At 46.3% G+C, this 24,123-nt stretch overlaps 1 protein-coding gene and 1 non-coding gene across 2 annotated transcripts in view; both read left to right on the top strand.

The window, feature by feature from the left end:
• Positions 1-442: 442 nt before the first annotated feature.
• The window catches only part of LOC105069516 (sodium/potassium-transporting ATPase subunit alpha-4), a 32,286-nt gene continuing 8,605 nt past the window's right edge, over positions 443-24,123 (top strand). Inside the window, exons 1-15 of the mRNA XM_010955635.3 lie at positions 443-4,815; positions 4,998-5,057; positions 6,902-7,105; positions 7,697-7,810; positions 9,363-9,497; positions 9,771-9,888; positions 12,895-13,163; positions 14,772-14,970; positions 15,210-15,319; positions 15,497-15,631; positions 18,713-18,902; positions 19,046-19,218; positions 22,227-22,363; positions 22,742-22,892; positions 23,195-23,363. Coding sequence (XP_010953937.3) covers positions 4,477-4,815; positions 4,998-5,057; positions 6,902-7,105; positions 7,697-7,810; positions 9,363-9,497; positions 9,771-9,888; positions 12,895-13,163; positions 14,772-14,970; positions 15,210-15,319; positions 15,497-15,631; positions 18,713-18,902; positions 19,046-19,218; positions 22,227-22,363; positions 22,742-22,892; positions 23,195-23,363 — 2,503 coding nt within the window. The 5' untranslated portion in view covers positions 443-4,476. The remainder of the gene's footprint in view (positions 4,816-4,997; positions 5,058-6,901; positions 7,106-7,696; positions 7,811-9,362; positions 9,498-9,770; positions 9,889-12,894; positions 13,164-14,771; positions 14,971-15,209; positions 15,320-15,496; positions 15,632-18,712; positions 18,903-19,045; positions 19,219-22,226; positions 22,364-22,741; positions 22,893-23,194; positions 23,364-24,123) is intronic.
• Positions 16,487-16,588, top strand: LOC123617062 (U6 spliceosomal RNA). Its single transcript, XR_006725143.1, has one exon. It is a non-coding gene; the product is annotated as a U6 spliceosomal RNA (small nuclear RNA).

Raw genomic sequence — 24,123 nt, forward strand, 5'->3', positions numbered from 1 at the left:
GTCAGCAGAGTGAGCTGGAGGGGAAGAACTTAGGTTGCAAAATAACCTAGAAGAAAATATAGTAGAACCATAAAGGAACCAAGAACCGTAGAGGTTTGTCTAGGACATGGACGAGCCCATGAATCTATGGGTCTGAACCCTTAGGGCCACTCCTGCTTTTTCTGTGCCAGACCAAAATCTGGCCATTCTCAAGATGAGCAGGTGGGAGAGGATTGGTGGGCTGAGGGGCCCCGATAGTCAACACCAATCAACAGTCTGTACCGTTGCGGGTGCTGTCTTTGGAGTAGTGGGGAAGGTGGAGGGAGAAGATGCAATCCTTGAAATTCACCTAAGTAGCAGACAGAGACAGCCTTCATGGACAGGGTGTGATGGGCTGCAGGGAGGGACGCTTCTGTGCTGGGGACGGAGGGTGTGGGTGGGTGGGTGGTGGGCATTCCTTTAGGGGCCCCTAATAACGGCAGAGAAACAGACATCGACACTTACAGCCCTGTGCCAGGATCTTGGAATGCCAGTCAGAAGTCAGTTCTTGGTGGGGGAGGGCATAGCTCACTGGTAAAGTGCATGCACTAGGTCCTGGGTTCAATCCCAGTATTCATTAAAATAAATAAGTACATAAATGAAAAACCTAATTACCTCCCCTTCCAAACAGTAAAAATAAATTTAAAAAAAATTTTAAGTCAGTTCTTGGCCCCTTTATTACAAGTCTAGCAGTGATGGGAGTGGTGACTAGAATAGGGGCTGTAGGAGAGTTAACTGCTGCTCACTTGGTGCCATGACCTGCATCAAAGCTTTGTATAGTCTCTTAATCCTGCCCCAAGGCCTTGATTCTCGGTGGTCCCTCTGCCAGGAACACTTCTCCCTAGTTATTCACATGCCTGGCTTCCTCACTTCATACAGATGTCTCCTTAAGCATTTCCTCCTCCCAAAGGCTCACACAGACCACACCAAATAAAACAGCACTTCTGGCAGCTCTTTGCCCATTCTCTGTGTTTTTATTCATAAACACTAACTACCTCAAATATGGATGGATAGGTAGATATAAGTAATATATAAAATATATACATAGGATTCAGAGATATATATTATATATATAGAGAAAAAGAGTTGTTTGTTTATATTCTTTTTTGTTTGCCCGACTTCTTCTCCAGAATAAGTTCCACATACACGGGAATTTTTTTCTTCACCACCTTTATTTAACACCTGAAACAAAACCTGCCACGTATTAGGCGATTAATAAACATTATTTGGACGCCTGAAATAATCCTCTTAATCCAGTAAAATGGGAACTATTGTTATCTTTCATTTACAGATGAGAAGACCAGGGCTTGGAAAGGCTAAATTGTGTGTTTGGTTTCAAAGATTTACCATCAGAATCAGGATTCAAGGGGAGATCAGTCTGGCTTCGGGGCCAGCCCTCTCCATCACCTTTGCCATACTCTGCAGGCACAGTGAGGAGGCGGGGTGGGGGGAGCCTGATTAGGGCAATGGTTTAGCGACCTGGGGAGGCTGCTAAGGGAGCCAGGAATTTGTGGACAATGAACATCTGAGCAGTAGGGTCTGGGCGGACCCAAGTGATTAGAAGCAGAAAAAAGGTAAGGCCATGATGATCTTATAGATGCGATGAGGGGTTAATATTCAACCACCTGCCAGAAGATCTTAGTGAAAAGGTGAGAGAAGCTCACTGTGGACTATAGTGTTAGGAGCTAAGCCAGCCTCTGACCCCAGGCAGATGTACTTTCCATGCCATTTCCTTTTTATCCACAGAATAGGAAATGTAATGATTCATTAGAGACACATAACAAGCTGAATATTCCTAATGCTAAGAATGCAGCACAAAATAGGAAAGCATGATTAGATCAATGTTCAAGGAAGACATTTAAAACGAGTCTTTCAAAGACATCCTCAGCTCCAGTGAGTTCAGTGGAGAATGTTTTCCAAATACCTTGAAGAACATTGTTATATTATTTCAACTGGACTAGAACGTAGAAAAGAATTTCGTGTTGCCCAGCCTATTTTATGAGACAGATACAGTTGTGATAGAACTTAATAAAACAATGACAAATATATATGTGTGTACAGCAACTTGACTATCACCAAATAGTGGGATGCAAGGACAGTATATTATATGGAAAACTAATCACTAACATTTAGGAGAAAAATGACTAAATAATTTCGGAAGATGTTAAGAAAGTTATCAGGAAAATTTAACATCTATTCTTGATTAAAATGTTGGAGGGAAAAGCTTACAGGAAAGTGTAATCATGTTCAGAGAAGAGAGGAAGGGATGGACGAGTCTAGAAAATGATAATAACAGCAACTATAACAAAAGCAATAGCAACAACATTTGAAATCCTGCAGAAGGGGTTTGCATTTAAATCGTCTGAGTAGCGGGGGAGGGTATAGCTCAGTGGTAGCGTGTGTGCTTGGCATGCACGAAGTCCCAGGTTCAATCCCCAGTGCCTCCATTAAAAAGAAAGAAATAAATAAGCCTAATTACCTCCCCTTCCAAAAAATAAACAAAGGAATTATTAAATAAATAAATGGTCTGAATAAAGAGACAAGCTGGAAGAAATAAAAACATTTTTTGGGGGTGAATGATGTGATTAAATAGCTGAAAAATCCAAAGAAGTCAACCAAAACAAAGCAACAGCAGCAGCAACAACAAAAATCCTAGCAGCAATGAGTTCAAAGTTACAAGGCACAGGATACCAATTTTTCAAAAAATTAAATGTATCCCTAAATATTAGTGAGATGGAAAAGACAAAGAGCGTCTATATACAACAGAACCCAAACGAATTACATTCAAGAGTTAGCATGTGAGGCATATGGTACTTATTAAAGGAAATTTAGAAGCACATGAGAGTAATAAAGAAAAATATGAATATATGGAGAGCTAAACTTGATTGCCGTTTGGGAAGACAGAATGCAGTAAAGATAAAAATATATTACTCTGAAGAGCCAATCCAGTATCAATGAAAATCCTTACTGTATTTTTGTAAAACATGACATTTTGGTTGTGACATTCACCTGCAGGAGTGATCAGGCAGGAATATCAGAATTTTTTTATAAGTAATTATGAAGCAAATGAGTAAGCAGCTGCGATGCTAGCATATTTACTCTGTCAGATTTTGGAACATAGCAGACCAAAGTGATGGGTATCAGAACCTTATAACATTAAGCTAAAACCTGAAGATTCATAGTTCAACTTATTTTGAAGAACTATTTGTGGACCAACCTCTTTGTGCTATTCCTGGGGCTGGGTATACAGCCGTGAATAGGCCAGGAAAGGTCTCACCGTCATGGAGAAACAGACAACTTAACGAGTCAACAGATGAATGGGCAGGATAATTCAGAGGGAAAAAGGGCAGTGAAGACCACAGTGATGGATAGAGGTCTGCGTGTGAGAGGCTATTTTGGGTTTGGCAGTTACAGAAGGCCCTTCTGAAGAGGTAGACTTTTGAGCTAAGGTCTGTGAAACAGAATGGGGTTTCCAAAAATAATTTCAATGGATTGCATGTCAATAAAATTGCCTTGAGGGACTTCCTGTGTGCAAGGCAGGGCTGAATGCTGTTGTCACATAGATGATGCATAGATGAACTTGGCAATTTTAACTTTAACCTTGCTCTTAGGGATTTTATGATTTACATTAAACACAAAGACTGGGAGAAAATATTTGTGATGTATATAATAGGGAGTTGGAGCCCCTTGGACCACATCAATAAGGAAAAGAAAACAATGGAAAACTGGGTAAATGATAAGAACAACAATTCACAAAAAGGAAAATGAAGCCCAGAAAGCCAATAAATATAAGGGAAAAAATGCTAACTAACCTAGACAATAAAGAAATGCAAATTAAAACTGTAAGATACTAAATTTCACCAATTATAATGATAAAAATGAAAACGATGATGGTCGTCCAGTGTAATCAAAGTTGTGATGCAAAAGTCCACGATCTGACCTGTTCTGCCATTTGACCTCCAACGACCAAAAGCGCCAAGTCCGTGTTGGTGGGAAGTGCACCTTAGCAGAAGCCACTGGCACACAGAGGGCCCACTTTGCTTTTTTGAGTCAGCCATCCAGGGTACCTCTGAGTCTTGGAAGTCAAGTCGGTGGACCAGGCTGGGGCTCTGTCCGGGTCTTGCCTCAGACTGCAATTCTCTCTGTGGCAAAACCTGCTCCAGTCGTCCTCAAACCCAGAGATGGAGGCTTCTGGATTCTTGGTTAGAACTTTCATGAGGCCTTTGTGACGACAGGCCTGGGCGTTGCCTTGGTGCCCATGGGGCCTGGGGCTGGGGGGCTCCCAGCAAATCCTGAAGCCCAAGCGGGGCTCCTCACTCCCCCTGTGCAGCCCACCTGCTCGGGGCCCTGTGACATCTGCATCACTTAGGCACATAGTATCCTTCACTCTTCCACTCCCTCTCCTTACCCTTCCTCCTTCCTGAAATTCAGGCCCCAAGCTCCTCTCAACCCTCCTCCATGAGACTCCCTCCTCCCACCTCTAGGGTTTCTCCGCTTCCCTCCCCTCAGCCTCCTTCTCTGCCTCGGTCCTCCCCTCCGTCAGCCATCCTTCCATCTGCCCCTCGCCCCTTCCTTCCTCCTGGTCCCCTCACTCTTTTTGCTTTCTTCCCACCAGCTGATCTGGGGCAGCCGTATCCGGAGATAACCATGGGGCTTGGAGGGAAGAAGAGGACCGTGACTCCTCACCAGCTGAATCCAAGCCCAAGAACTAAAAGGGATCCTAAACCAAGTGGAAGAAAGCTGAATAGGAAAAAAAAGAAGAAAGATATAGAGGAGCTGAAGAAAGAAGTGGTCATGGTGAGAACCCCCAAATGGGTACCAACAAATTGCCCTCCAAAAACACTTATCAACCCTCAGCCTTCTAACGTCTCACCTTGAGAATTAATCACACAGGCCAGAGCCACCCTTCTTTCCCCGAATGTTTTCCCTGGAAATGATGTGTCACTACCTGTTCCTCACTGACTCTCTTATCCCTTCAGGATGATCACAGATTAACCTTGGAGGAGCTGGGCGCCAAGTATTCCGTGGATCTGACAAAGGTGAGTGAAGGAACTCCCTGAGGGGCAGAGGGTCTCCATCCCCAGCCTTGAGGCCACAGGACAAAAGTGGAGCTGGAAACCTAGCCCACTAACTTCAAGATCCGTGTTCTTACCCTCAACCTGTGCCCAGCCAAGTTCCACAGGATGCACACTCGGGAGAAGGGGGTAACGGTGACCACCCCAGAGAGAGTCCAGGATTACAGGAGACAGTGAGACGGGGTGGGGGCAGCACTTCTCAAACCTTTGTCCTCGGGACCCATTTACACCCTTATAAATTCTCAAGGACTCCTAGGAGATTTTGCTTATGTGGGTTACATCTATCTATAGTTAACATACTAGAAATTAAAACTGAGAAAATTAAAAAGTATGCCCTAATTCATTTATATACAAGAGTAAAGCCATTATATAGTAGTAAAAATAATATAAATAATGTGTTTATGGCAAATAACTATGTGCTTCAAAACACAGATTTTAGTGGCAATTTACATTTTGCAAATCTCTTTTAATGTCTAGCTTTTTAATAGATGACAGCTGGATTCGTACGTATTTTCAGTAGTAAATCTATTGCGCTACCACATGCCCTGTAGCCTTTGGGAAATTCTACCATATATTCAAGAGAATGAGCATGAAAAAGACAATGATTTAGTATAATAAATGAACACTGTTTGACCTTGTGGCCCCCTGAAATGGCCTCAGGACCCCAAAGGTCCCCAGACCACACTTTGAAAGCTGCTGGTTGTACAGCGAAATCATGTACTACTGCTCTTATCTCCATTGCTGCTGCTGCTGCTGCTGCTGCTGCTATAACCACTCGTACAATAACCGCAAATAAACTTAAATCAAAGCCCTCAACTTGTTAAGTTCCTCTTAGCTCTAGAATTTCTTCATTGGAGGGGCTTGGGTAACCAGGAAGGAGCACAGGAGACTGGTCTTTTTTCTATTAAGACTGCATAGTGGGGAGGGTATAGCTCAAGTGGTAGAGAACACGCATAGCATTCACAAGGTTCTGGGTTCAATCCCCAGTACCTCCACTGAAAAACTAAATAAGTAAGGAAAAAAAGACTGCATGCTTTTCTGGGGTTGGTTGGGGAGTGGCTAGTGGGGATTAAGGAGAGACTGCTTTATGACCCTCTGGCAGGTTCTACATCATTTTCACTTAGAGGAAAAAGCCCTTAAGCTCCTGCACAAGATTAGCATGAGAATGTATATATTAATGTATTTAGGTGGGTTTTTTTTTTCCTTTTTTATTTTTTGAGGGGGAGGTAATTACGTTTACTTATTTATTTATATTTAGAGGAGGTGCTGGGGATTGAACCCAGGACGTCGTGTGTGCTTAGCATGCGCTCTACCACTTGAACTATACCCTCCACCCCTTTATCTCCTGTTTCTAAGTTAAAGAGCAAAAGTGTGAATGTCCACACTTCATCAACACTACGTCTTGCACGTCATCATTACGTCGGCCTTGCGCGCTGTATTATAAATTGTTTATATGTGTCTCCTCACTAGAGTTAAGAGCTGTGTACGGGTAGGGACCATCCTCACTCATTTTGGTACCTACCACAGTACCAGGCCCAAAACAGGTGTTCAAAAGATTTGTGAATCAATCCATAAGCTAAAAATTCTTCCTATGTAAGCAGGCTGAATGATTTCCTTCTATGATGCAAATTTTGGAATCCCACTTACTTAGCGGGACCGTCCAGGCTGACCTTCAGAGAGCTTCAGCGATCCCTAGGCTTACCCAGGGGCTATAAATGGCAGACCTGGGTTTTGAAGCCAGGTTCCCTTTGCTACAGCTGCTTCTCTTTTCCTGGTTTTCCATTCATCCCTATTTCTTCTCCACACAGGGCCACAGCCCCGAAAAGGCACAGGAAATCCTGGCTCGAGATGGACCCAATATACTTACCCCGCCCCCCACCACTCCAGAATGGGTCAAATTCTGTAAACAACTGTTTGGCGGCTTCTCCATCTTACTGTGGATCGGCTCCATTCTCTGCTTCGTGGCCTACAGCATCCAGTTGTATTTCCATGAGGAGCCTACCAAAGACAACGTGAGTCTGTCCAACGACTGCTGCCCAGCCCCGGCTCTGCTCAGCCCCTGATACTGTTCTGCCCGGCAGCCCAGCACTCCTGAAGTCCTTGGGCCCAAATCCCTAACACCCCCAGGGCTTTCTAAGGGAGCTTTGGTCCCTCCTGGCTTCTCTATCTTTTTATCTAGAAAGCTCCTGATTCAGCTCCCTAAGATGCATAGTTTTCCCCTACAAGAAACTTGCTCTCCTTTGGTTATCTTCCCAGCTGGTCCTCGAAGCACTTTGCTGTCCATCCTCTTTCCCAGAATTTTAATCTCTTTCTCGCCACCTCCCTCACTAGCCACCCACCACCTCCTGAATAGCCTTCCTGGAGAGGAAGACATAAGCCTTCTCACACCCGAGATTTTGCTGGCCCCTCGTTGTAGCTCAGGGTCCTTCACCAGGAAGCTGAGTGAACCAGACTCTTTTCAGTCCCTGTGCACTCCCACTGAGTCCCGAGTCCCATAGTTTCTTCCATCTGGAGAAATGGCTATTACCCTTGCAAGCTGATTTTCTAAGGATGAAGAGAAAGAAAAGGCCCTACTGATGAGCCCTGTGGTTCTCTATCCGCAGCTGTACCTGGGCATTGTACTGGCTGTCGTGGTCGTGATCACTGGCTGCTTCTCTTATTACCAGGAGGCCAAGAGTTCCAAGATCATGGAGTCTTTTAAGAACCTGGTACCTCAGGTAGGATTGGTGTGGAAGGATCTACTGAGAGGATGTATAGAATGTGGCCAAATCCACAATTTTTCTGTCCTCCGCTGGAGAATTGTATCCTATGGTGAGTGAAGGAGGGTGACGTTCACTTGGGTTGTACCCTGAGAAGTCACAGCATCACCTATGAAGTAATCTGGTCTGGAATGCATAATCTGACTCTAATGAGCAGAATCCGAAACCCCAGATCTATTGGGGTTCTATTCCAAAAAAGGGGGGATGGAGACAAAGGAGGTTAGGGAGACTGGATTCTTCAAATGTCTATGACCTTAAAGATAAAGAACAGCTGTGGAAGTGTCCCAGATTAAAGCAGGCGAAAGAGACATAACAGCTAAATGTAACATCTGACCCTAGACAAGATCCTGTGCTGGAGCAGAAAATAATGCTGTGAAGGATGTATTGGGTCAATTAACAAAACCGGAATACAGGCAGCAGATTAAAGTATTGTGTCAATGTGAGATTTTCTGAATTTGATGACTGCATTAGGGTTTTTCCGTAACCTAATTCTTGGGAAATGCACGCTGAAGTATGTGTGATGAAAGATCATGATGTATGTAACTTGCTCTCAAATAGTGCAGCAGGAAAATATTCACAAATACGTATACGCGGAGACAGAGAACAAATGACAAGCAGATGGGGTGCAATGTTAACAGATGAATCTAGGTTACATAGGTGTTCTTGGTACAGTTTTTATTCTTGCAACTTTTCTGAAAATTTAGATTATTTTCAAGTAAAACTTTTATAAGTAACCCGGAAATAATACGACAGTAGAAGGAGGTTCCTAGCCACAGGGCTGGAAACTTGGAAAAGGACAGGCTCCCACTTTCCCAAAGACACAGCTATGCTCGAGCGCTGTAGCCCAGGCCCATTCTCTCCCTTTGGCGTCAACATGACTTAATGCCTTCCGTGGGTAAGACTTCAGGGGAAAATGTTTTGGTAGAATGATGTAGGAGTTTGGAGACTATCAGTTTTTGCTGCCTAGCAAGCCGCTCCCAAACTCAGAAGCTCAGAGCAACAAACAAAGCATTTCTCACAATTCTGTGGCTGAGCTGTTCTGATCTGGGCTGACCTTAGCTTGTGCTGAATGGTCTTAAATGACCTCATTCACACGTCTGGGCCCTCAGTGGAGATGTTGTGGACAGCTGGTGCCTTTCTCCTTACGACCTCTCTTCCTCCAGGAGGCTAGCTTGGGCCCGTTCAATATGGTGGCAGAGGCCCAGCCCCGGTGTGCAAGCACTTTTTAAGCCTCTGCTTGCATGACATTTGCTAATGTCTTATGGGCCAAAGTCAGCCATGTAGCCCAGCCTAAGTGTAGGAATGGAGAGATAGACCCCATCTTTTAGTGAGAGGAGCATCAAAGGGCCCTGCCGACAACAATGATAAGAATTCACAACCTACCAAAGAGACCTTCAAGAATGATGTGTTGAGTGACAGTGTAAGAAAGTGGGGTGAGAGGGAAGGAGACCAAGAACTGGAAGGGGGAAGTAAAAAGCTTTGGAAATGACCCTAAATTATCTTTCCACAGCAAGCGCTGGTAATTCGAGGCGGAGAGAAGATGCAGATCCATGTACAAGATGTGGTGGTGGGAGATCTGGTAGAAGTGAAGGGTGGAGACCGCATCCCCGCTGACATCCGGCTTATCTCTTCACAAGGATGTAAGGTGAGGGGTTGGGAAACGCTATGGAAGGAACACCGAGCACTGTCTTCAGGTACTGTGGTAACCCGGGCTCAGTCGAAGAAAGTATGATCTTATCGTGCAGAACCTTGAGAAGCTACAAGTGCAGATTTGAGGTTAGAGATAATAAGGTGCTGGTGTGTAAGTTTATGTTTCTGTCAGCATGATCATATGATGTTGGTGGCAGGTAAAGGTGTGTCAACATTATAAATCTTTTTTCCATGCTCACTATATGACCCATCCTTCCTCCCCTCCCAGGTGGACAACTCATCCTTGACGGGAGAGTCAGAGCCCCAATCCCGCTCCCCTGATTTCACCAATGAGAACCCTCTGGAGACCCAAAATATCTGCTTCTTCTCCACCAACTGTGTGGAAGGTGAATATCGCATCATAAATAGCCTACATTCAAAAGCAAAGACTGAAACAAACATCCCTGGAACTCTCTATCTTTTAAAGGTGGCAGAAAAGGTAACCAGTGGTAAATAGTCTAAATTCTCCATCACTCATGAACTGTATGACCTTTGATGAAAGGTCAAAGCCATCATTTCCACACTTGTACCATGATGATACTAAAATTCACTATCCCGTAGATTTTTATGTGGGTTACAAGAGATAGTACATATAAAATGCTTAGTACAACACACTGTAAGTGCCCTATAATTGTAGCTATTTTAGAAATTCGAGTTATTAGAGGAGTCACTCACACCTTTGGCTTTGCTCCTAAAATCTAGGCCATCCTTGAACTGAGAGGGAGCTCTGGCCAAAGCGGTAGCAATGAGCTCAGTATCATTATGTCAACCTCTCCTTCATCCTTTCTGCTTAAGAAGGCCTGCAAGACTCTCTGGAACACACGTGAAAACCATTATTCATGCTTAAGAATAAATATTTGGGTATCTGGGAAATAGCTATTCTTTCATTGAATGCCTAGTGTGTGCCAAGCGCTAAGATATCACTGATTTTAATAACACTATGCAGCAGATATTATTCCTATTTTACACATGAAAGACTAAGATTCAAAGAAATTAAATGCAACACCCAAGAGCACAACTCAACAGAAAAGAGAAAGATCAAGGATTCCGACGCCGGTCTGTCTCCAAAGCCCATGCTCTTTCCACAGAATCTCCTCTGGACTAAAGCTTGCTCATGACCTCTCTGGTAATAAAATTACTTAATTTGGAAACAGCTTAAAGGAGAAGAGTACCATTAAGACTGAAGAAGGATCCAGCTAGAAAATAAAATGTATGTTAAAATAAATTTTTTAAAAACGTGATTGAACGGAAAGACGCAAGTTAGCAAGCTTCCTCGAAAACATTAGATTCCTATTGTTAAGTTTTAGGAAGAAATCTGCTCAGATTTGTCCTTCCAAAGTAGGCTTTTCATCAGCAAATTATATGCTTCAGGTAAGAGGTGGCATTCCATGTGAGAAACAGGGATCTGGCTAGAATAGAGGAGGCTTTAATAGGAAACTGGAGGGATCCAAGATGTGGCTCAGAGGGTGAAGCTAGGTTGAAGGAGTGCTTGGCTGTTAAACTGAGGAATTGCTGAGCCACCTGCAAACAGGTAGCATCACTTTAACCTTTATCCTAGACCCTTGCCTCTCTGCTTTCATCACTGTGGACCTTGACAAGGCTGCTAGTACAAATATCTCTCCTTGGGTTCTCATGCATCTTCCTGGGGAGCAGGGAGGGATAGTAAGCTACTTCTCTGGCATCATATAGAAGGTGTAGAAAGGAGTCAGTGTGGCCTGGAATATGGGCGATTTGGTCTTCTTAACCTAACCCAAACTTGACATTAACTTACCCCATCTCTAGACACATTGAGATTAGTTATTAAATCCTGTCTCTCCAAGAATGAGGAAACCATAGCAGAAGGAACAAAAATGAAGAACTAGATTAAACCATGATACAAAATAAATATGTGACACCATACTCTCACCTTTCCCCCCAAAATAAACCCTCTCCACACCTCTCAATTATCTTAGCATCTTCCTTCCACAAGGTTCAGTGAATGCCCCCGAAAGCCATCCGCAGAGTGCCTCCTACTGTGAAGCTTTACAGAACCACTCTTCACATAGTGCTGACCTGACCCCTCTGCTGTTGGAGCAGGACCCTGCTCTCAGACTCATACAGCTGAAGGTGACCTTGAAAATGGACCAGCAGCTCCACAGAATGACGTTTGTGGGAGCTGCCAGATTAGAGCCACCCTACAAGGCACATGTGTGGTTTTATATCCATCCTCCTGGAGACCCAAAAGTCATCTAAGTGAAGAAAAGAAAGTGTGCCTACAGTGGGCCCAACACTGTTCTAGGCTCCTTTAAAAACATTTAATCCTCATAGCTTTGTAGGTGCTTTCACCTACAAAGGAAGAAAAAAAAGATGAGGAAACCTGATTCTCAGAGAGTTTAAGTAACTTGCCCCACAACGAACAGCTAGCACGCTGGAAAGTTGAACTTCCAGCTCCATGTCTTTCTGATTCTAAAATAAGTGCTATTTCTACCATATGTTGCTTTTCTGGGTGATTCTAACTGTAACTTTAATGGTAGGAATTTCAGCCATTATGGTAAAGCAGGAAGAATTATTTTGAGCAAAGAACCTCTTGGGGCCCCTCATTTCAAGCCATGTAAGCGAGTGTCCTGCATCCTGTGTGCGTGAATTTCCCCTTCCAACTCAGGGGTGGTGCAGATGGCTAGTACAGAAGCCCAGCTGTTATGGCCCGTACTGCCCAGCAGGGGTCAGACTGGCTCCAGCCAGCACAGCCGGGAGGGGGGTCCTGTCAGAGCCCGGTTTCTCAACCTGGACATTACTGACATTTGGGCAGGGTTATTCCTCGTTGCAGGGGCAAAGGAGGGCTGTCCTGTGAGCTGCAGGACGTTTGGCAGCACCCCTGCTCTCTGCCTGCTAGATGCCAATAGCAAACCCCACCCCCACCTCAGTTGCAACAACCAAAAGTGCCCCCAGACATTGCCAAGTATCTCCTGGAGGGCAAACTGCACCGGATGGAGAACCATGGGGTTAGAGGATGAAGAGATGTTGGAACATAGGATTCTAGCAGGAGGGTAGCCACTGTTCTTGGGGATGGAGAAACTATGCAGCTGCTGAGGACAAAATAAGAAACATACGGGCAACAGGAGAGATTTAGATTAGGTGTAACAAAGACCTTCTTGACAGTGAAGGCAATTAGGAAATAAAATTGGGTATCTCTGGAGAACTGTGAAATCCCGTCAGAGATTTTTCACTTGTATAAACGAACTAAAGAGAATAGAACATAATAACCTCTCAGAAGACCTTGAGTCTCCACCTTGTTTTTGACCCTTGACAGTTTCCTCTTTGTAGGAACCAAACCCAACAACCTTCCGCACTGAGACTTCTCCCTTCATCCACAGGAACTGCCCGGGGCATTGTGATCGCCACAGGAGACTCCACCGTGATGGGCCGCATTGCCTCGCTGACATCAGGCTTGGCGGTGGGCCAGACCCCCATTGCTGTTGAGATTGAACACTTCATCCATCTGATCACAGCAGTGGCCATCTTCCTTGGTGTCATTTTCTTTGGGCTCTCGCTCATCTTGGGCTACACCTGGCTGGAGGCTGTTATTTTTCTTACTGGAATCATTGTGGCCAATGTGCCTGAGGGGCTGCTGGCCACAGTCACTGTGAGTAGCCGGGGTTCAGGGGGGCCCCAGGGAAGATAAACCACCGCAAGGAAATGAAATCACTAGTATCTCTTGCGGTTAAACCTCGCAAGTGCCGAGTACTCCCGATACGTATTCAGACCGCTCAGCTCGCAAATTACATTGACTTCCTCCACTCAGATCTGCTGGTGCCTCCCCTTCCTTCTCAGTGGGAAAGGAAGTGAGTTTCAACTCAGAAAACATTGGATTATAAATCAGCGAGAGGGAGTTCCAGTCCTGGCTGGTGAACTTGGCCAACTCGCTTTACTCCAGGCTCCAATTTATTCATCAGTTTATAGAGGAAGATTAATTTAGAATTATAGACTCTTATTGGAAAAGACTTCAAGGTCCATATAAATTCAACCTTTCAACCAGTGCCAAATATCCTGAATAAAATCCCTGGGAGGTGATGATGACGCCTAGCAACGGGAAGCCCACCTCTTTTTTTAACCTCACCTCATTGCGTTGTTGGATTTGCTCCAGTTAGATTTCACTGTGTTGAGCGAAATCTAATCTCAGTTTTCCCATCTGAAGATACACAAAATATGTCAGTTCTCTCTCTTCTATAAACTACCCTTTAGATTTTTTTTTTAACAGTAGCCATCATGTCCCCTCAAACTTTTAATGTGGGAGGTCAAACAATCGCTTTGCCCTTAGCCCTTCTTCCTATGACATGGTCTTCAGACCCCTTGTCTTGTTGATCATCTGTTTGGGTTATGCTCTCCTTTATCGATATCCTTCTTAAAATGGAAATGAGAATGACACTCAGGGTGTGGCCAGACTAGAAAAAAACACCAGGACTCATTATGTAAATAAATAATAACCCCACAAATAGAATTCTATACATAACCTCAGCCTTCATTCAGTCACTTTTAAAACAACCTTGCCACACACCTGACTTTTACTGAATTTATGGCCAACAAAAATCTTCTGGTTTAAATGATTTCTCATATCCTTTTCAGTGCTGCAACAGCCCTTCTGAATTTCCTCATTCTCTCCTCTCCATTCTTTTTTAAAAGAACTTCGATGTGTTTATTTATTTTGATGATGGTACTGGGGATTGAACCCAGGACCTTGTGCATGCTAAACACGCGCTCTACCACTGACCTGTACCCACACCCCTCTCCATTTCTTTTTAAAACTATTGGTACAACCCTCCACCACACACAGCATTTTATACCACAATAAAAGGTTAGCTATCAGTGTGGTCCATGGGAAGACTGGATCTGAGAAAAAGGTGTGGCCTGAACTTGAATGAAGAAGAGGCTGCTGAAAAGAAAAGAGGAAAAGATGACAGGAATGGAATATCCCAAGAGGGACCAGAGATCTGTCTCTAGGATACCCTGGTAAAGGAAGGCACTCTTTTCTTTTTTTTTTGAAACTCTGCCATAAAACACAAACCAAAATCATTTTCCTAATTTCCTCTGCTGTAGCCACAGATGCGATTTCTAAAGACTAGGTGGTAACAAAAGGGAAGTCAGTACCAACAATTAAAAGAGCAATCAAAATGATCAGATTTCCAAAACACAAAGGGCTGTGAGCAGCCAAGCTCTTCTCTCCATTCACCCTCTCCCTTCTTCACGGCCTCAGGTGTGTCTGACCCTGACAGCCAAGAGCATGGCTCGGAAGAACTGCCTGGTGAAGAACCTGGAGGCGGTGGAGACGCTGGGCTCCACCTCCACCATCTGCTCTGACAAGACGGGCACCCTCACCCAGAACCGCATGACCGTTGCCCACTTGTGGTTCGATAAGACCATATATGAGGCCGACACCAGCGAGGAACAGACTGGTGACTGGCGGTGTTGGTGGGCGGGGAGTGGGAGGATCTGAGGGAAGTGATGAGTGAGCTGAGAGGGCGCAGTGAGTCCAGAAGGCGAGAAGAGAGCTGGAAAGTGAGAGGAGAGCTGGGAGGCGTGGAGGAAAGGAAATGTCTTCTCTGTGAAGTATTTGGGTGCAGAACAGGCTGTGAAAAACACCCTGCTTTAAACGCTCCTCTCCCCTGCTCACAGTTCTCTTCTTTCTCCCTAGGGAATACATTTGGCAAGGACTCTGATACCTGGTTGATCCTGGCCCGAATCGCTGGCCTCTGCAACCGGGCTGAATTTAAGGCTTATCAGGAGACCCTTCCCATAGCTAAGGTCAGGCCTAAGAGAGTAAAGGGTACCTCCATGTCCAGGGTACAACCTACCCTCTCCCCTCAAAGTCTCTTTCCTGGCCTTCAGTGATGCCCCCCCCCATTCTACCCCACTCCTGGTCACCATGGGAAGCTCAGGTTCCATGCCCTCGGGCTCCTGATACAACCCCCATTCTGGCAGCGGGCAACAGCAGGGGATGCTTCCGAGTCAGCCCTCCTCAAGTTCATCGAGCAGTCTTACAGCTCTGTGAAGGAGATGAGAAAGAAAAGCCCCAAGGTGGCAGAGATCCCCTTTAATTCTACCAACAAGTACCAGGTACCGAACCCACAAAGGTAGGAGAACAGCGGTGGGGGATGGGCTTGTCTTTTAGAGAAACGGGAGCTTTGCCTTTGCCTTGACATTGAACGTCTGAGCTGTAGAACAGGTAAGGGCAGATAACCAGCCCCAGTTAAGAGGAAGGCTCACTTCAAGGGAAAGTGATGAATGGCTTGGTGGGGGCGGTCTAGGGGGGGAGACAGGTGTAGATGACAGAGTAAGAGGCATTGGGTCCTAAGCAGGCTACACCACAGGTGCAGAGAACAGTCATAATGTGCCCTCTGAAAGGTCCACAGGCGGCAAAGGCTGGCTGGGGAAGGTCACGTCACAGTCTTGGGCAGCTGTTAGGAGGCTTCTCCGTGGCTCCTGTGAGATTTGCCACAGCAGAATATGTTGAATTGGCAAGTCACGTCCCAGAAGCGCCTTATCTCACTAGTCATCAATTATGTCTTTTCGCTCCATGCCTCCAACTGTGGCAGCTGCCATCAGGTAGGGGGTGGGGGTCTCCAGCTGTCTATGAAGTTGGTTTCCCAGGGGCAATTCGTCCATGATCCAGAGAGAAGTGACAAGGGAAGGAGGACTGCTGAGGGAGGGAAGTGGTGGCCCTAACCATAAAGTCCATGAGGGGACAGGAGACACGGTACTTCTCTCCCACGTGAGGATCCCGCGCTCCTGGAGGGAGGGTTCTGGTGGCGTTACCACAACTGGAGGAGTTCTACGGGACGATGGAGATTTGCCCAGGGGGATGGAATTCTCCACGTCCATGTGCTACTGACATTTCAGGTGTGGGCAACAGGGAAGAAATGAGACTCCCAAAAGTCAGTTTTGTTTTTGTGTCTTAAAAAACACATCCTAGTGCTCATTTTGGCAGCACATCTATTAAAACTGGAACAATACAGAGAAAAATAGCATGGCCCCCCGACTGACAGGCAAATTTGTGAAGTGGTCCATATTTTTTTATTTGTTAGTTGCTTCAGAGCATAGATCTTGAGGGGAGGGTATAGTGCAGCGGTAATGTGGTTAGTTAGCATCCACAAGGTCCTCAGTTCAATCCCCAGTACCTCCATTAAAAAAAAAAAAAACTAGTAATAAATAAATAAATAGACCTAATTACCTCCCCCCAAACAAACTTAAAAAAAAAAGAGAGACAGAATAGATCTTAAAAGTTTTCACCACAAGAAAACATTTTTTGTAACTAAAAACAACAACAATAATAAGATAACAAAAGCTATGTAGATTTTTTTAAACCAAATTACCTATGTTTTCACACTGAATACTGAACAAGAAAAAGCTAAAGAAACAGATCCATCAGTTTTTTGTCTCAACTGGCTTTTTGTCACTGTAATAAGATAGGTCCCCTCGGCCCAAACTGCAAACTGATTTCCACTTTTTTTCTGACGTTTAGTGGCCTCACTAACCAGACAGGAATTCTGTGCTTGGCAGGGCCCGATGAAAGCCTTCAACTGGAAAGAATTAGGTACTTCTCCCTCCACAAGATTCAAAATAAAAGCAAAACATAGCCACAACATCTGTTGGGATGTCCAACAAAATAGCAACTTTCCCCCAAATGACTACCTTAGAGCCTGTTCTGAGCTATTGAATATCAAGTTCAAACAGCAAACAGCAAAGTCCTCCTCTACACCAAGTGTGCCGGGCCAGCCTGCAAGCCACCCGGCTCTTGGCGGGGCTTGCCTGGGGTGGAGCCAAGAAAACCCTTCTGCTCCTTTCACTCCTTACAGATGAACCACCTGCCTCAGTCCGCTTGCTCCTGGGGCCACAGGGGGTCCGATCTGCAAGGGACATGTTAGCCCACCAGGCCATTTGCAAGAAATATCTCTGTTCTGATATTTCCAGATTTCTCCCATCTTTGTTATCTGTAATTTGTATCAAGATGTGATTTTCCTGTGACCAAGTTTTCGGCTTAAGCAGGTCTTGTGGTCATCTCCAATAATCTCCAATAAATAGTCAACAAATATGTTTTAAAAGCACTCAGAAAATTAAGCTTTTGAAACTTTTTCCAGCTTTCTGCTTAAATGAGTTAAGGTTTTCCACTGCTTAAGTGCATTAGGAATATAACAGTTTGGGGAAGGTTTCCAAAGGAGCAGTTTTTACCACATTTCACACCCAGGTTTCCCAGTTGGTTTCTTGGGCCAGTGCAGTCGGGCCTCCGGGCGCCGCAGGCTCACTTCCTCTCAATGCTGATTCTGTGACTGACAGGCAGCGTAGCAGGAACTCCCTGACAGTCATAAGAGGAACCCCATAGGTAGTTCCTTTTCCCAGACCAGAGATCACAGGAGAATGGAAACCAAAATTGATCTTATTTCTTGGTCCTCAAGTTGTCTCATCCTGTTCCCTTCATGACTACCTACGCCCTGCCCTCCCCTCCCCGCGGAGCCACACGGATGCTGACCCCCAGCCCGTACTGTTCAGCCCCTCTCTGGTGACTTCTCTCTCTTCTAGGAGACAAGTCAGCAAGGGGACTAGAATGGCTAACCTATTTTTGCATCGTGCTTCTCGGTTTGCAATGCATTCTTTTTTTCCCCCCTCCCCTTTACAAATACTCTCTCCCTTTTATAAAAACCCAATGAAGTGGGCAACACAGAACCTTTTACCTTTTATCGAAGGAACTAAGGATTTGGGAGGTTACGTGGACAGACCTGAGGTCATAAAGCTACTGAAGCACTCCTGCCGGCCCTAGAGCACAGGTGTTTGGCTCTACGCTTTCTCTCCTGTCCACTCTCTCCACCAGCCCCTCTACTGCTCTCCAGACTCCCAGGCAGAGAGGAAGCAGGGCGGGTGAGAGGGCCTGGCCTGCCCTCAGCTTCCAGCCTGGCTGAGAAGTAACAGAGATGCACGTGCAAATACTACCAGACTGAGGATTCCTGGAAAGGAAGAGGGGTGGGCTCCACCAACAGTCCCACTGGGCTGGGGAAAGGGGGCTGCGTTGGCTTAGGGACCGAGGAGATGGAGGTATACACAGCGTGCCTGTCAATTTTACCCTCAGAAACCTTTCCCTTGCTTTATTGCCCCAACCCTCGCTCTCTCCTCCTGTCCCATCGGAGCTTCCTCCCCTCTCTCTAGATGTCCATCCACCTTCGGGAGGACAACTCCCAGACCCACGTACTGATGATGAAGGGGGCTCCGGAGAGGATCTTGGAGCTTTGCTCTTCTTACCTTCTGAGGGGGCAGGAGTACCCAATGGACGATGAGATGAAGGAAGCCTTCCAAAATGCCTACTTGGACCTGGGAGGTCTGGGGGAACGCGTGCTAGGTGAGGGGCTGTGGGAGAAGCCTTGGAGGGAGGGGCATCAAAATAGTTACTACTTGTGGGGTGAAAACTCTAAGATGTGGGGCGTCCGGGTAGGGACATAGATGGTGGAATGAATATTGGTCCCTTCTTCTGTCCCTCTCCAGGGTTCTGCTTCTTGAATCTGCCTAACACTTACTCCAAGGGATTTAAGTTTAACACAAATGAGCTCAATTTTCCCATGGATAATCTTTGTTTTGTGGGGCTCATATCCATGATCGACCCTCCCCGAGCTGCAGTGCCTGACGCTGTGGGCAAGTGTCGGAGTGCCGGGATCAAGGTAAACCCTTAACCGTCCCAGCAGCACCCCCACCCATCAGAAACTGGAGCAACAGTAGAAAACCTGGGGCAGAGGAGGCTCTTGGTTTAATTGAACTGATTTCTGCTTCCTTGAGCTTATGATTTTTAGTCTTAAGAGATAACTTAATAGTAAGTTTCTGCTGCAGTTAGAATCCTATCTTGCATGGAACATAAGAATCACCAGGGAAGCTTTACAAATCTGATGTCTTGGTCTCACCCCAGATCCATTATATCAGAAATGCTTAGGGTGGGACCTAGGCATCTGTATTTTTTTAAACTTTCCTAGAGATTCCAATGTGCAGACAAGTTTGGGAACCAGTCCCCTCGCACAACGCTTCTCAAACATGTGAACCACCTGGAGGTTTTGTCAGAATGCAAGTCCTAACTCCGTAGGTCCAGGACATCTCGAGACTCTGCATTTCTGACCAGCTCCCTGGTGATGTCATTGCTGCTGGTCTGCCAGCCACACTGGGGGCAGTGACGTGCTGGAAGACGTCGTGTAAATGTACTGCTGGGTGGGTTGTGAGCAGAGGGAGGCCGAGTGGGCTGGGGCCTGGAACAGGTGGGGTGCTGGCCTTGAGGGACAACGCTGCGGATGTGGTCAAAACGCATGTTGTCTGGGAACTGATGGATCCCTCTAGCAAGAAGAAGAGAGTTACAATTGTGCCTACAGGCGGGGAGGCCCAGCCGGGAGAAGAAGAGGTGATTTTAGTCAGGATGCCTGCCAGAGCAAGACTCAGTCACAGCCTGAGGCAGGGTGAGCTGTGACAGGTGACAATCAGAAGAGGACGTGGGCTGGCCTGCAGCTGCCCCAGAAGCAGGAGGCCTCAGTGCTTTCTGGGCCAGTCCTGGTTCTGGGCACAGGTTTAAATTTTTAAATTTCTTACCTCTTCTGGACTCAAAGCTGACAGAAATTCAGCAGACTTGGTGAGAAATTTGAATCATCCCATGTTCCCTCTAGGGAGGTATAAGACGGACATGTGATGCCATCCCTCAAGGAGGACAAAATGTAATGGCTATGCAGGGGGTTGCCCCACAGGGCAGACCCTTCCAAGGTCAACTCCAAAATGGTGCTGATGCAGAGCTAATGGGTGTTACAAAGTTACTGAAAGAGGTCAGGTTAACAGCTGCACGGCTGCAAAGTTTTTACGGTTGATTATGGGACTGGTATTTCTCAGACAGAGCCATGTGTTCAGGCCTTTGGAATAAATGCAATTTAAAAAAAAACTGAAATAAAATTACCCCATTATATCTGCCACCACCGGAGGCTCTTAGGAGTTGGAAGACAGTTGGCCCTTGCTATGGCCCTGGCTGCCTCTAAGAACTGCAGCCAAGCAGTGAGGGCCCACGGTAGCCCTGGAACCAGCACTGGAACGGTTCTCTCAGATGGGTCTGATCTGGGGAAGACGGTCCAAGGGAACAGGAGGGCAGCTTGCAAGACGGTGTGGGAACACCAGAGGTCTAGTCAGCACCAAGAAGTTGGAAATGAAATTCCTTTAGTACTTAACAAGTTACAGAAACTACCAGATGTTCTTGACCTGAAGGACATCTCTGGAGCCATTCACTGGACAACTGTACTTCTTTTGTATGTGTGCATCTCAGGCTGTGAAATTGTGTCCTAGGAACTCACTCTTGGGGTGTTTGACTTTGTTTTTAATTCCTCCAGCCTGGCATGGAGGTGGTACTTCTAGAAACTACTGTAGAACAGTCCATTTGAATGGGCAAGCTGGGCTAGGTACCACACCTGCCCTACAGGTCATTACTGGTGGGCCACTGGGAAACTTTCAGGGCACTGTAAGCCTGAAAGGCAGCACTGAGGGCTCAGTCTGAACCACATCTGGAATCTTCTAATCTTCCGTGCAGTTCCCTCCCAGATCCTCACCAGTTACCCTGTGCCCCACAGGCCAGGCTTGGTGAGGATCCAATGCCCCACAACTGAGCCAGGGTACTTGAAATGAGTGCTGTGGGTAACTGCTCACATTGGAACTTTCCTGAGTGTCTGGTAGCCACAGCTTAGTTAGCACGTCTCTGCCTTCTTCCAGTAAGCCTGGGGTGCCAGTGTGGAATGAGGAAGGCTCCTGGGAAAACTCCTTCCAGGCCTATTTCCATGCTCTGAAAGTACACAGACTGACCTTTCCCGGACCTCTGCTCTAGGTTCAGTCACAGACAGTTCCCTTCTTCCTCCCACCAGAGCTTGAGAAATTATGTGCTTGGGGGGCACTTGGGAACCATGGGCAGTGGTTCCCAGGAAGCAATCATTCCTTCATTCTATAATTGTTTGTTGATGGATTATAATGGCTAGGAATTATGCTAGGGCAGGAAACTTAACAAGGAATCACAGGCATGCCTCCACTCACAGACTTCCCAGTCCAAGACGGGAGAGAGACAGGCAATCCATCACACACAGAGATGTGAGGAGCGCTGAAGGAACAGAAGGCTAGAAAAGCTGGAGCACGGGCACCTGATCTTTGGTGAGGAATGGGACAGGACCAGGGCTGGCCCCAGGAATCCAGAAAAGGGCTGGAACCCAGGGGCATGAGGAGGCAGTGGGAAGAAGGGAGGTAGGACCAGGATTGGAACGCACTTGGGTCCAGATGAAGTTTTGCTAAGCAGATGGATTATTCCCGGCGTCCCTTCGTTACCACTGTTCTATGGGTAGGTGTTTCTGTCTTTGAGCTTAAAGAGGCAGAATAGCTTCTGAAGCAATTAAATGAAAATCTGAATATAGTAATACACCCCCATCCCTGATTTATTCCTGGGAAAATAGAACCCAAATTGTCCTATGTTTTATGGTATGATGGTCCTGACCCACTCCCAAGGGTTAAAACCACAGTAGCAAGACTTTTGATTGACAGCACAAGTTTTTGGGGATGAGCTGCTTAAACCCCTGTAGAATGAAAGCAGTAATCTGTCAGTTCTCAGAAAGGTGAAGGACCCAGGATCTCCCTGAAGATGATTCCACTCCTTTTCCCTCCCCTCCCAACACAGGTGATTATGGTAACAGGGGATCATCCCATTACAGCCAAGGCCATTGCCAAGGGTGTGGGCATCATCTCTGAAGGCACTGAGACGGCAGAGGACATTGCTGCCCGGCTCAAGATCCCTGTCAGCCAGGTCAATGCCGGGTGAGATTCCAAAAGAACTCAGATCTGTCATTTTCCCCCTTCATCCTCAGCCTGCCCCATCCGCTAAAGTTTTCGGAGATTCTTTCGGTAGGTAGGATGTGCAGAGTTTACTTTACTGCAAAGTAAAATATAACAGGAAAATGACCGAGCAAAATGTCAGTGGATTTTCAGAGGAAATGGGACAAAGAAAGAAGTACAGGAGAAGGGGGAGGGGGTGCAATGTGTCTATCTGGGGACAGTGTGTGGCTGGGGACAAGTGAGGAGATGGGGTTGAAAGGAGAAACCAGGAGGTGAGAGCAAAGATGGGTTAGAGGGCACCAGCCCCCCTGGTGAATTATCAACACTCTGAACCAGGCTTTTGAGATTCTTCTCCATCAGGGACGTCAAAGCCATTGTGGTGCATGGCTCAGAACTAAAGAATATGAACTCAGAACAGCTTGATGAGATCCTCCAAAACCACACGGAGATCGTGTTTGCTCGGACTTCACCCCAGCAGAAGCTCATCATTGTGGAGGGATGTCAGAGGCTGGTAAGGGAGGCAAAGTTGCCTTGGGGAATCTGGCGGGAACCACGTGGCATAGCCCAGCCCCAAACCAAGCACAGGAACGTGTGGGCTGGGCTGGAGGAGACTCCCGAAAGCATCCCATTGTGAACCTGGGAGATAGGCATCTGTTTGTTGAGTGTTTTGATATCTCAGGAGGAGGCAGAGCCGGAAGGGCAAGGACTACATGATTACATCAATAAACAAGGGCTGATGGAATCAAACCGATCTTTGGGACTGGTCCCGAATCTGACACAGTAACTGTTTCACTCCCTCTGTGCTTCACCCAGGGAGCCATCGTGGCGGTGACGGGTGACGGGGTGAACGACTCCCCTGCGCTGAAGAAGGCGGACATCGGCATTGCCATGGGCATCGCTGGCTCTGACGTCTCTAAGCAGGCAGCCGACATGATCCTGCTGGATGACAACTTTGCCTCCATCGTCACGGGCGTGGAGGAGGGTGAGGAAGCAAGGTGCCCAGGGTTGGGACTTGGCTCCTGGGCTCAGGTGAGAGTTGGTAACATTTTTCTCGCTCTCACTCCCTTTGCCCATCATCCAACCTCCTAGACAGACTGGGAAAAATCACTGTAGGTCAAAATTTTGCAAATTAGATTCAGTTGGTACTCAGAGCATCAGTATGAGGAGCCCAGACTTTCTAGGAAGAGCAAGGTGCTGGTGTGGCGTGGTATTGTTTTACTTCTCACACAGGGTTCAAGTGGGTCTACAGTAAGCCCCAGGATGTAGCCAAACCCATGAGACTGCTCCGTACTCCACAGTCTCTGGAGGACTGTCTAGCAGCCTATTGTCTGAATGATGCTGACGTATCAAGATCAGTTGGAGTTTGATCTATGAACTGAATGCATGAGCCAAATCAAGCGCCCCCATTCCCAGAAACTGTACCCATTGGTGAAGAGGAGAACCCCAGAAGTCTGCCTCCCAGGCTCCCTGATTTCTGCCTGGAGTGATATTAAAACCTATGACAGTCCACATAATAGCAATAGTTAACATTTTATTGAGATCCTAGTATGATCCTGACACTTTGCTCGGTATTTTACATCCACTCAATTCAGTAAACTTTTTGAGCATCAACTATGTATCAGGTACTATTCTAGATGTTGAGGATACAGCAATGGGGAATAAAACCACACATCCTTGCCCTCGTGTAACTTAATTTCTAGTGGAGACAGACAGACAGTAAAGTAAACTGAACAGTGTAATAA

The sequence above is a fragment of the Camelus bactrianus genome, chromosome 21, assembly GCF_048773025.1.
Source record: "Camelus bactrianus isolate YW-2024 breed Bactrian camel chromosome 21, ASM4877302v1, whole genome shotgun sequence".
NCBI lineage: Eukaryota > Metazoa > Chordata > Mammalia > Artiodactyla > Camelidae > Camelus > Camelus bactrianus.